Source organism: Cyprinodon tularosa, unplaced genomic scaffold, assembly GCF_016077235.1.
Source record: "Cyprinodon tularosa strain WSP-4 unplaced genomic scaffold, ASM1607723v1 ctg174, whole genome shotgun sequence".
Classification (NCBI taxonomy): domain Eukaryota; kingdom Metazoa; phylum Chordata; class Actinopteri; order Cyprinodontiformes; family Cyprinodontidae; genus Cyprinodon; species Cyprinodon tularosa.
Genome location: NW_024038565.1, coordinates 488,270 through 501,074, shown reverse-complemented (window position 1 = coordinate 501,074; position 12,805 = coordinate 488,270). Strand labels below are relative to the sequence as shown.

Sequence of the window (12,805 nt, the reverse complement as noted above, 5' to 3'; positions counted from 1 at the left end):
CAGTTCTTGACTAAAGTCCCTATGAGGACTAAGTCAAACTTGGATACTTGCACTTATATTGGATATCCAGTTGAGCTAGTAAATTTTAAATCACATTCTATTCTGTAGCAATACACTGTTTATTCCTTCGTTTGATTCTTTGTATCAGATTTAATGACACAAACTACATTATACAGCAATATTTTTATTTCAAAGTATCAATTTGGCGGAAATTAACATTTTTGTCTTCTTACTAGTTTGCCTATGGAAAGCGGGGGACCATAAATGCACAACCCCTAATTACTGTAAAAAGACAACGTAAAAACATTCAAGATGGTGTAATCTAAGAAATTATTGGTACTGTGGTGGCAGGTGGGAGATGTGCTCAGTTGCAAGCGAAGCCCCAAATCAGATTCCCCATAAAAGTGTCTCTCAATCTTGGACTATCTCTGATAACCTCCTTCTTCTTCTTTTGGCTTTTTTATTTTCAGGAGTCATTTGACTCCATCTTATTATATCCTCTGAATCCTGTTCTCTCACACCATCTACCTTCATTTCCTCTTTCACTCCTTTCATAAATCTCCACTTCAATATTTTTTATTTTCTTCCTATCTTTCTCTCTTGTCTTTTCCTACTCTCTTGTCTTTTACTATTGTTGTAATGGTTAGAGTGTTTTTTTTTTTCTTAGACTGTATTTTTTTAAATATATGTATGCTTTTTACTCGGGTGAGTGATTTTTTTATGTTGCACTTTGAAAACTTGATACACATAAAAAAAAAAAAAAAAAAAAAAACATTGTGCGTTGGCGCCACCTGAAGGCGGTCAGTATATTTGTAAAAAAAAAAAATGTTCTGTTGTACAAGAACCTATTTTTTCGGTTATTGCAAAAATCTATGTATATATAAAAATCACATGGCAGACACTTTCTTATTTAATTTCAGAGTGATTACAGCCGTATGATTACAATAGGATCCGGCAACATCATCGATGCTTCTGTCTCGATTAACTCCCCTTATGTACGTTAATTCCAGGCATCGTCTACTCAGGTCTGCTACACAGTGGGGGCAGTAGCTCTGTGGTCCCGGTCCGCCAAGTTGACGCTGCCGCCTCCGCCGTTGCCTCTTTCTCCTGGCGTGGTCTTTTTTGTCCCGTATTTTCTTTTCGCGTGTTCGTTTTTTTGTCCTGTTCTCTTTAATTAATCAAGATGGGGAAGAAGGAGGAAGAGGAGATTATCAGAATCGCGAAAAAGATGGATAAAATGGCGCAGAAAAAAAACGGGGTGAGATGTTGTGAGAGATGAATGCTATTAGCCGACCGTGCTAGCAAAGGCTCTAATGGGATACGATAGCAACGGCTAATTTAGCTTCTACCAAGTTCACTTTATAAGAACATTCTAGATGCTAATATAATTTGGTTTTATGTTTGTGCCGTAAATGTGCACATTTTTACACTTGGTAAAATACTCACAAATTATATCAATGAAGTTTGGAAACTAACACTTTAGCTCATGATAAGTTGTTTGCTGGCAGTGTGTTTATTTGTGTTGCTAAAAGTTAGCAGTTAGCCGCCGCTGAACCGCTGCGGTTATCAACAGAATACATGTATATGTGTGCAGTAGGTATTTAAACTAATTGTGAATTTGAAAGTACAATATAATTAGAGATATAATTCATAACTACATTATTTTCTTCTCATTCGCTGCTAAATAGCGTCCTTAGTTCTCCTTGGTTACTCGGTCTGTAGCCGCCTAGCAACTATAGCCGTGCAGTATTACTACTGTATGTTATGATGCTGCTTCACTGTAGCTGCAGCAAATTATTGGTTCTAATCCGTAAAATATTCAGCACACTGATCATTTCAAAGCCTGATTTAATCATAATTTAAAAGGTTAGAATGAGTATTTTTGTGTAATTTACATTTGTGTTAAATGTTTAGATTGTATCACCACACCAGAGACATGTAACTACAGTTATTAAGTCAAGTTTACTTTTTTAAGGTCAGAAGGAAATATTTACAATATGATTCTTTTAAATGTTTTATACCAATAGTTGTTGTTTATACCAAATAGTGTGCAAATAGAGAAAGCTGATTTTTCATGACACAGACTGAAGCTACCCACATTGTTTTGCAATAAATCTTTTAATTTGATGTACCTTCAGGCTTTTAAATACCACTTATTGGAAATAAAAAGGATATTTTATGTTGGTTTATTTTCTTTTTTCAACTTTGTTTGTATGCACACGAAGTGTTTTTAATTATTTCCAGTAAACTATTTTCTATCAAAATTGAAGTGGGATTTCATTATTTGATCATTTGTATTTTTGTTCTAATAACATTACATTTGATTTTTTTTTTTTTTATTTAATTAAAACATTTATTTCTGTTTAAAGCTCACAGAAAACTGTATAACACTGGCATTGCTTCAGTAACACTTTTAAAATATTTTAGCTACATTGAAACATTCTCTTTTTTTTATAACATTTTAAGTCATTTTTACAAGAATTACAGAAAGAATTACTTATGGAAAATTAGGTATGTGAGATATGGCTTTGTCATATTATGAGACCTCCATTTAAATTGATAATTACTTTTGTTTTATTTATATAATTAAAATAAGATCTAGGAGAAACATCCCCATATTTAAATTGTAACCCAAAACTGATCTAAACATAACCTTCAAAAAGAGGTCAACCCAATCTGTTACTCTGCCATTTGCCAAAAAATTTATTTTTGTTGGGTGTTTTCTATTGATAGGTTTTTAATAATGATACATATTGATACTAATTTATTGCCGGGCCCTATGGCGGTATGTCCTTTCTATTTTCGGTACCAATTGTGCTATTGAGACAAACATCTATACATTTATACAAAAAACCTCTGTAAAATTTCTTAAATTATAGCTTGGAAAGGCTAATTTTTAATTGAAAATGTTTTTTATATGGATGTCCCTCTAAATATCCAAGCTATTTATGCTTAACTGCATGAAAACTTAACACTTTGTTGAAATAGTAGTTACAATAGAGTGACAGCAATGTAATCTTGCTCCAACATGAGTTAGACTCCCATGAAATAGACCCATACATTAGAACTAACTGGATTTTCTCAATCCACAGTTTGGTTACATCTCTGATATAATTGATTGCAAAGATAATGTAGGGGTAAAGAGTTGTAATAAAGCTTTCCTTAACAGGCTCTTGTCTCCTTAACTGCAGGCCGGTGCTTTGGATCTTTTGAAAGAGTTGCGCAGTGTACCCATGACTCTGGAGTTGCTCCAGGTATGTTAATTTTTCTTCATGAGGGCCTATGGATTTAGGATGGACACAAGTACTGACACTCCTTTTGTCAACAGTCCACCAGAATTGGAATGTCCGTTAATGCTATTCGCAAACAAAGCACAGATGAAGAGGTGACATCTCTCGCCAAGTCCCTGATTAAGTCTTGGAAGAAGCTTCTGGGTAATATTTTTAAACCTGTTCTGTCAACAAAAATTGTAAAAAAATTAAAAAAAAGAAAGTTTCTTAGTTCAAATTTACAGTATCAGATGGTGAAATGTATTGATATGACACATTAGATATACTAAGATCTGGTTGGCTTTCAGATTGAGTCCACTTCAGACCAATCACTTTAATGTAGAGAAGCATAGTTATCTTTGCCTTTTTTATTAGTTAATGGCACCTCTGGGTTCCATACACTAAATTTGTCACCTTCACATTAAATTATACCAATTCAACATCTTTTAATCAAGTTTAATTGATATCTATGGTTTCTTGATGTGGATAATTTACTCTGCAGATGAGCCTGGAGGTGGAGACAAAGCTCCAGATGAGAAGCGAAAAGACCAAACAACACCCGTCTCTCCTTCACAGGGAAGCCCAGAGGCAAAGGAAGAAAGGTAACTAAAATGTGTTTGTATAATGTTTTTGATTTTGTCCTGCTTTTTTGCACTGATTGATTTCAAGTATTTTCCAACCTTCTGCAGCAGCTCAAGTAGTAATTCCAGCAGCAAAAGTGAAACATCTGAAGTCGCCTCAAACACGTTAGCCACCACATTTCCTCGTGCCCCAATCACCTCCGACTCCATCCGGCTCAAGTGCAGAGAGATGCTGGCCAATGCTCTGCAGACTGGAGGTATGTCTGCACTCATTGAAACATTTGATCATTCATTCATTTAGTTTGATTATTGTTGTTGTTGATTGCTGTTTGAATTTTTACTTTCTTCTTTCTCATATGACTTCTATGTTTGATTTTTTTTAGAGGACCATATTGCCATTGGTGCTGACTGTGAAGAGCTTGGGGCACAGATTGAGGAATATATCCTTTTTACAAGAACTTTATTAGGACCACACAGGCTCTAGATATCATAATTTAATTTTGATCTGTTTATTTTAATTAGATTTATATAATATTTGTAATAATGGCAATCCTCATTTTTTATTTGTTCAAAGAACATATTTAAGTTGATCACTGTTTATGCTGTTTTCTTATATTTGCTTTGTATTATGCCTTTTCTTCTTATGTAAAGGAAAGAAAAAAAAAGTCTTGAAAATTTAGTTCCTTGACCTGCTTCTACGTATCTTCCAAGAGTTTAAGAACACAGACATGAAATACAAGAACCGTGTGCGGAGCCGAATCTCGAATCTAAAGGATATGAAGAACCCCAATTTAAGGAGGACCGTTCTTTGTGGGAGCGTAACCCCGGAGCGAATAGCCAAGATGACTGCGGAGGTATGTTGTCTGTCGATGGTGCTCAGTGCACATTTGCCATTCTGTTTGCTTTTCACATGAGAATCTGCCATCTTTCTTCCTATAGTCATATATCCAATTTCACTTTAGAACAACCAATCAAAGCATATATTTGACTTAAGGCTTTGCCCCTCTTCTTGTAGGAAATGGCCAGTGATGAGCTGAAAGAAATGAGGAAGAATTTGACCAAAGAAGCGGTCAGGGACCACCAGATGGCCACTACCGGCGGTACTCAGACTGATTTGTTCACCTGTGGCAAATGCAAGGGGAAGAACTGCACCTACACACAGGTAGAGTGCTTTATGAACACAATCTATTCCTGAAATGGTGTTCAAATATAATTTTTTATTCTCAGTTATATTGCCAGCAGCAAACAGCATAGTTCATGTTAGCATGCAAATGGGATAAACAGAACAATAATATTAAAGTGTATTTACTTGTGTTCATTGATTTATTTCTCTATTCTAAAAGTTTTACTGAGGGGGATGATGCATTGACTTTTCTTATGATTTTTAGGTTCAAACTCGAAGTGCTGATGAGCCGATGACCACGTTTGTCTTCTGCCAACAGTGTGGAAATAGATGGAAGGTAATTGAGCTTATCCTAGTCTCTTCTTTGACTCCAGTTAGCATTTAGAGTTTCCTCTGTTTTTAAATCCAGTTGATGATGTTTTTTTTGCACAACCATCCAGAGCTTTTGTGTTTGAGCAACTCACATTTAGAGGAGACGCATTTAGTAAAACAAAGGAATGTCTTCAGGAGTTTAATGGTATTTATTTTTTCCACTTTGGACCACAGGCACATCTCTAAAATATGGGATAAATAACATGAAAAATTTCTATATTTTTTGTAACTGTGAAACTTGTACAGATCATTTAGCATTAATTTGTTTAGTGTAATCGTTCAAGCATTATTTTTTTTTCATTTTGATGATTATGGTTCACATATTTTGAACACCTAAATTCAGTGTCTGAGAAAATAAGAATATAACAAAAATATTATTTTAAAAAAATGCATTACTGATATTCCAAGCTTCAGAGAAGTGTTTGTTTCTTTTCATTCTTTTTCTTTGCTTTCCAAGCTTTTAGTGAAGGATATGCAAAAGGTTGAGGCTCATTTTGTTGAGTTATTATATCAAAGCTGCATGGCATGGAAGAGATCAGTTAGTGGATCTATAAAATGGAATGGAAGCTCAAGCTGCTCCTATAGCAGCCTTTAGGTGAAGCCCCTGTCGTACCTTGCCGATTTAGCCAGTGCATGCCTGACATCCCAGAATCTTCTAAACGCTGACATATGCTGAACGTTCTATGTACGTGTTCAATTTTGGATGTATACATGGCGTATTCATAACAATTTCAGACTTTGTGTCCAACGACAACCTAACTTATGCATAACGCATGGCAGCGTATTGCCCATGAAATGTCACAAGCCAGTTTCCTGAGGTGAGCAGCGATGCACCCAGAGGGGCCCAGCCTACATAAAAAGATGTCTTTGATCGTGGAATTAACCTAGCTGCTGTTTACTGTCTGCCAAAAACAAAAAAACAGACAGTAAAAAGACAGAAAGCGGGTTTGCAGTGGCAGCAGATTCAGCATCATGTCTGCTAGGAAGTTTGTTGGTCGTGGGTGTGAACTTAGGGAGGATCCATCACATTTACCTGCTTGCTCACCCTATGATGGGGATGAACTCTGGAGGAGTACAAACTGTTTCCTCCTGTGAACCCTCTTTAATACCAAAACCCTGCCAATACGCCTTTATACAGTAGCTCTAAGTTAGAAACACGTTCAGCAGTCACCTGAAACACGTCAGATGCATTGATATGCGTAGGAGAAAAGTTATGCATAAGTTACTAATGCTAGGTTGTGAATAAGCTAGACACCACGACTCATGAGTCACTTATACTTAACGTATGTCAACGATCAGATAACTTACCTGTAACTTATGCCCCACGTATGAGCATGTGCTGGCATATGTCGACGTGTGCCAGCATGTTTCAGAGTGCTCATACTTATACAAAACTGACCCATAACTTATCCAATGTCCACATTTTTCATACGTCAGGCATAAGCTGGCTAAATCGTCAAAGAATGACAGGGGCTTTATCTGGATCGCTGGGTCTGCTATAAGAATGGGTCCCGTTTTCATATTCAAGTGATTCAGTTCTGAAGCGCGCCATCGTAGCACTCGTCAGCTCACAGTACCTATATTATATACCTTATTTACCTTAAGCAGATGATGATGTTTCCTCCATCCTTGTTGCTGGTTGCAGATTTCAAGTCACTGATTAAGTCGCTGAAGGGCGCTAACTGTGCTGAATGCAAGAATTGTTAACCTTGCGGTGCAAGCTGGATTGTTGAGATCTGAGATTTCAGTCGCAAAACAAATGCATCTTGAAAGATTCCCGTTAATACAGCCGCCTCGTAACAACCAGCGAGTCAGACCAGTAACAAGCCAGCAGTGTTTTTTGGGGTGGGACATGTAGGAATAACGACAGTCAAAAGGGCCTTGCCAGGGCATTACAAACATGGCTACGCTGGAGGACCCACCTCTCACCCAATCAGCTCGACGTATTGTACTAAACGTCCCTCCTTTTCACAGACAGACTGAACAGCAGCCATACCAGATTGATAACGTATAACTCAACTAAGTTCTACACATATCAAACTGGCTACTGCCAGGGTAGGAGTTGTAGCCATAGATCTGAAACTGTGGAAATGGTATGCATCATGCGCTTAACCAGATCCTTCCTCAGATTAGTATTCCGCCATTTGCATTGCATCTCACATTACAAATAGTGCAGCGATCGTAATCTGGATCTCACTTCTAAAAGTGTAGCCCTCTTCTCCAGTGTTTTCTCTTATTAAGGCTTGTTTTGTTTACTGTAGCAGTGACACAGATTTTTGCATGCTGTGCTGTTTACTTACCAGTCATTTAAAATAACACGCTTTTACTCTAAGTTTGATAGAGTTCTAATTTAGGTATGAAACATGGTACCGTTTGTTTTTATGTGAATAGGTATTTAGTAGTTCCGTCTGTACCTATAAACGTGCAGAATTTGTTAACCATCCCTAGTCTGCTGTCTGATCTTCATTATTACCAAAATTCTCCATGAGGTTCAACCCAGATGAATTTGCTGGCTAATAAAGCACAGGAGCAGTATGGTCATTGGACCAACATTTGCTAGCTTTGGCAGCATAGGCAGGTGTCAGGTCCTGATCGAAATTAAAATCATCTCCATACAGCTTTTCAGCAAAAGGAAGCGTGACTTTACTTCAATGTCCTCTTAGAGGGCTCTGTTGACTGTAGACTTCTGAAAACTTTTAGTCTGTGGTGTTTTTAGTTAATCAAAATGCATCTTTTCTCCTAGTTCTGCTGAATCTGTTGGCTTCATCCACGGCACTCCCGACAAGTAGCAAAATTCCCGGACCAGGTTCTATCCATCTGCAGCAGAGCGGAGCTTTGTCTTCTGTGGTTACATTGTACTCGACATCCAAGATGCCACTACGGTTACCGTTTGAGTAAATATCTTGGTCATAGATTGAGCTTATTGTCACTTCCCTTAAGGACCCTCTCTCTAAATCTCTTACTGTTGTTATTAGTTGTTTCTTGCTGTCAGATATATGCTATGGACTTGTGTCATTCTCTTTTATCTGCGTTTTTATATGTAGTTTTAACACTTTGGATAATGTTTTTTTTTTTTTTTTTTTTTTGCTTTCCCGGCACAGCATTGTACTGTTTTATTTAATTCCCAATAAAGTGTAATCCATTTGATTAAAAAGTGGTGCTCCTAATTACTCGTCTTTTATTAATCTTCACTGCTTATGTAAATCTTTAACATCATCCTAATGCCTGTAAGGGTCTGAGTGGACACACATCCTGTATGAGTGTGTGGGAGTATATTTTTGTAATTGGTGGAATATTCATCAATTCAAAGTGAATGCAGATGTATGCATATGATCAATCTGTCTAGAGAAAGAGATAATGTCATTGGCTGGATCAGGAAAAACCCAATTGTTCCCCCTTTCCTGGAGCTCTTGTAATTGCCAGGTGCAAGCACTCTGTGATAATGAGCAGCTTTGCTGCCTTTCTACAAGCCATCCTAAACCTCCATCTGTCATATTTTACAAATAAGATTATAGGGTTAAACCTAGAGCATCTTCCAAAAGTATTTCTTACTCTTAAACTCTTTATTTATGACCACAAATTGTAATATTGAAGATATAAAAACTTCTTAACTCTTAACTTTCTGCTTCCAAATAGAGACATAACAGAAATTATTGCCTTTGTACCAGAGTCTCTAAAAAAATAATCTGACAATTCAATCACTTCATTTGGATGGGATTAAATTGATCTCAGATAATAAAGTGAAACTTATTTTTGATCAGGGCCTGTCATTTAAATCAAACTGCAGTGAAAAGCCTTCAGCTGATCCAAAATGATGCAGCCAGAGTTCAGAGAGATCATACCTCTCCTAGCTTCTTCATTGGCTTCCTGTTAAATGCAGGATAGAATTTAAAAAACACTTTCTCACATATATGCCTTAAATAGCCAAGCTCCGTCTTATATCTTATACATGATTGTTATGTTCTTAACAGAGCACTTCGCTTTCAATCTGCAGGTTTACTAGTTGTCCCTAGAATTTCTAAAAGTAAAGGGAGATCTTTTAGTTATCGGGCTCCTCTCCTGTGGAACCAACTACCAGTTTGTCTGTGAGGCAAACCCTGTCTACTTTTAAGGCAAAACTTTATGGCTAAAACTTTCCTTTTTGATAAAGCTTATTGTTAAAATGGCTCAGGTTATCCAGAGGTATCTCTTTAGTTTTGCTGCTATAGGCTTAGATTGCTGGAAGACATAGGGGCCCCTTTTCATCATTCTGCTTCATTCTACAGTATCTATTTGCCCGTTCTGCAGTATTTGTTGGTTCAATCTCTAACTTCAAGCGCTCTGTTTTTTTCTCATCTTTGTAGCTTGAACTGGTCTTTTACTGTGTGGCTATGACACCATCCCAGAGAGAAATATTAGCTGGACTGCTGCCATCAATACCTTTGTTTAAAGATGTTGGAGCTTAGACTGTTTTTTTTTAGTGTAGTTTCTCTGACTGACTAACTGTATGTGCTCTCTTTGATCTACATGGGAACTGGCTTGGAGCTCGTCTTCCTGGCTGTGTTTTTTTCTGGACGGGGCCGCCTGTGGAGCTTGTTGACAGTTACCTTTTTAGATAGATCTTTGTTTCTTTTTCTATGTCTACTTCTGTTTCCTTTAACCCCAGTCAGCCTCACACTGAGCCTTGTTCTGCTGGAGGTTTACTCTCCACTGTCACTACCAGCATGCTTGGTGTGATGGGTTGCTTTCGAGTAAATGAGTTGATGTAGTCAGCTGGTTTTCTTTAAAAATAAAAAAAACTTTGAACCAAACTTCATTGAATTGAATGTTTAGAAAAACACAAATGATTGCATAACCCTAAGTTATAGTTTTGTGCATTCAGAGACTTAAAATGTTTTATATTCAAAATAATTCTCAATAAAAAAATTTGGCTGGACTTTGAATAGGCCTTTGTACCATATGGCTAATGCATCGCCTTATACTGTACAACTCAACAGCAGGCCTGGTTGTATAGGAAAATGGTGTCCAATTTTTTTTTTGCAGCTGCCTGGAGGTTTTTCTCCATAATAATCAATTATTCATCTTCTTACATCTGATCATCTACCCCGTCTTTAAAAACAAAAATCAGCAGATGCAGTAAAATCAAAATATTTCAAAAAAATGCTGAAAATAACAACTTAAACAGCAAGAATATTAAAGATTTAGGTAAATGGTAAGATTTTATGTATCTAAATTTACATTTGTTCCTTTAAAAAGCATATTACTTTACTGTGATTTTACAACAAAAAGAAGCTGATTGTCCTTCTTTACTTTGAGTATATCTTAAGATTAACTTTTATCAGGCGACCATCAATGTTTCAATCTCTACTGAATAATTGTGTTATGATTTAAATGATTTAAATTTGGCCATTATTTCCGCTTTCCCCAGGGTCTGATCCACAATTATTAAAACCGAACGGGAGAAGGCTTTTTTTTTTTTTTTCTTCACCATAAAACTCACAAAAAAACCAATATGGCTGAACTGCAGATTTAGTTTCAGGACTGCTTCCTGTACTGTAAAATCAACCATGGTCAAGAACTATTGAAAACAGAATAATTAAGACATGTTTCTCTGCTTATGTAGAAGAAGGACAAACAAAAATTTTCTAAGCTTAGCTTTAATATGTATTGTCTAAAAATAGCTAAAAAAAATAAAATTCAACTATTTTCTTATTTATGTCAAGATGTATTAATGACTCAGACCCCAAAATGAGTAAAATGATTGTGCTTTATTTTTTTTTCCTTAATCAAAATGCCCACAAGTCAATTTATTTAATGAAAGTGGAAGGAAAAAACAACCAAAGAAAAAAAAACTAAACCTAAACCATACTGTAAACATTCACATTATTTGTTTTTTATTTCGAAAAATGTCTTCATAAGTAAACTCAGAGCAAAATAACACATTTTATATAGTAAACAAAAGTAACATTTATAGGCATCAGTCCAAGCCATTGGGTTAGATTGTGTTTTGAGGTTGATCCACACCGTGTAACCCATCAGCTCAAATTGCACATCGTATATAGTGATTTTGGGTGAACTCTAAGACAAGTGCCACCGTGAAGCACCCTCAGCCCCGGTCACAGCCGTCTCTATTTCCAGCCGACAAAGAGGTGCTGCTTTCTGTCACAATAAAGAGATTTACTCACGATAGAGGAACAGAGACCAAACACAAGATGTTTTAGCCGGTGAGAGAGACTAATTCCAGTAAAACTGTAGTCATGCTCCAGGGGAACAATGTTACAGCGCAAGACAGTGAAACAACTGTTGCCCATGAGAAAGATGTCAGAAAACTGCATGCCAAGGCACTTCCTCAAGTGAGGATCTTGTCTTCGAGTGACAGGATGTGAGGCAACAAAGTAATTCAAATAAAACTAGATACTATATGTATTAAATACTTGGCAACTCCAATTTTAGTCAGCACTCTCTTAAAACATATGAACACAGTTTACAAGATAGCTTTGGTGTTGATGCTAACCTGGCTAGACCCCCAACCATCAATTCTGCTAATAACACTTTGTATACTTTTCAAACATGTATAACTGGTTTATATCATTCTCATAAGTGATGCTTGATTAACAGGTCTGTAATTTCTCACCACTTTCCTGAGTGTTTTTTTTTTTTTTTTGATAAATATTCTAACTTTTTTTTTTCATTATAAATTTATTGCTAAAAATGTTTCAACTGCTCTTTTTTTTATTTAGTTAAAACATATCCTAAGCCAGAACTTTTTTTATCAGGTCAAATAAATGCAGTCATAAAACATTTCAGTGCATGTAGAGAAGAGCCAGAAAAAAACCCCAACATCTTTTAAATATAAAATAAATAAATCCCAGTCAGCCTTTCCATTGCTTTCTAAGCAGATACATCAAAACAAAAACAGGAAAGTCAATGCTATGATTCACCTGTTTTCATATTTTTTGTTTAAATATTATACCAGCAGTGCTGCATTTGGCAGAAACCAAGAGTGAATAGTAATACTGGTGCAAAAAGCACCTAAAATAAATATAGATAGCATTGCTTTACACAAATATGGCAAGATATTAAGAATTTTATGTAGCCAAATACATTTTTAAATTACCAGTAAGTACTTTACATGTGGTCACTAAGTGGACAAAAGTTTGGCAGAGACTTAAGATGGAAAAGCAATCAAATATAATTTTTCCTCGCTCAGATCATGTTAAATTAGTGATATATCAAGTGCTGTCAGAGGGAGGAATCCCCTCTGAGAAAATGTTCACTGTAGTAATCAGACAAACTTCATGAGCCATGGATCTACTTTGTCTGCATGACTCAAGAACAGCATGCATCAAGAGTGGCGGAGTGTTGCTCATCAGTCAGCACCCCTAATAAAATCTTACATGCTTAATTTCTTGATAAATCAAAATGTTTGTGTGCATAACCAATCCTTTAAATTTCGATGCTCTGCGTTCTGTTGTATGTTA

At 36.2% G+C, this 12,805-nt stretch overlaps 1 protein-coding gene across 2 annotated transcripts; it reads left to right on the top strand.

The window, feature by feature from the left end:
• Nucleotides 1-1,038: 1,038 nt before the first annotated feature.
• Nucleotides 1,039-8,512, top strand: tcea1 (transcription elongation factor A (SII), 1). Of its 2 annotated transcripts, none has more exons than XM_038281739.1 (10): nucleotides 1,039-1,258; nucleotides 3,192-3,254; nucleotides 3,329-3,434; nucleotides 3,772-3,871; nucleotides 3,959-4,107; nucleotides 4,234-4,290; nucleotides 4,550-4,704; nucleotides 4,866-5,012; nucleotides 5,239-5,310; nucleotides 8,089-8,512. In XM_038281739.1, the coding sequence occupies exons 1-10, from the start codon at nucleotides 1,184-1,186 to the stop codon at nucleotides 8,095-8,097; spliced, it is 933 nt and encodes a 310-aa protein (XP_038137667.1). In that variant the 5' UTR covers nucleotides 1,039-1,183; the 3' UTR covers nucleotides 8,098-8,512. The 2 variants fall into 2 exon arrangements, with proteins under 2 accessions (XP_038137667.1, XP_038137668.1); XM_038281740.1 differs by having other exon boundaries at nucleotides 1,184-1,258; nucleotides 3,962-4,107.
• The last annotated feature ends 4,293 nt before the right edge of the window (nucleotides 8,513-12,805 follow it).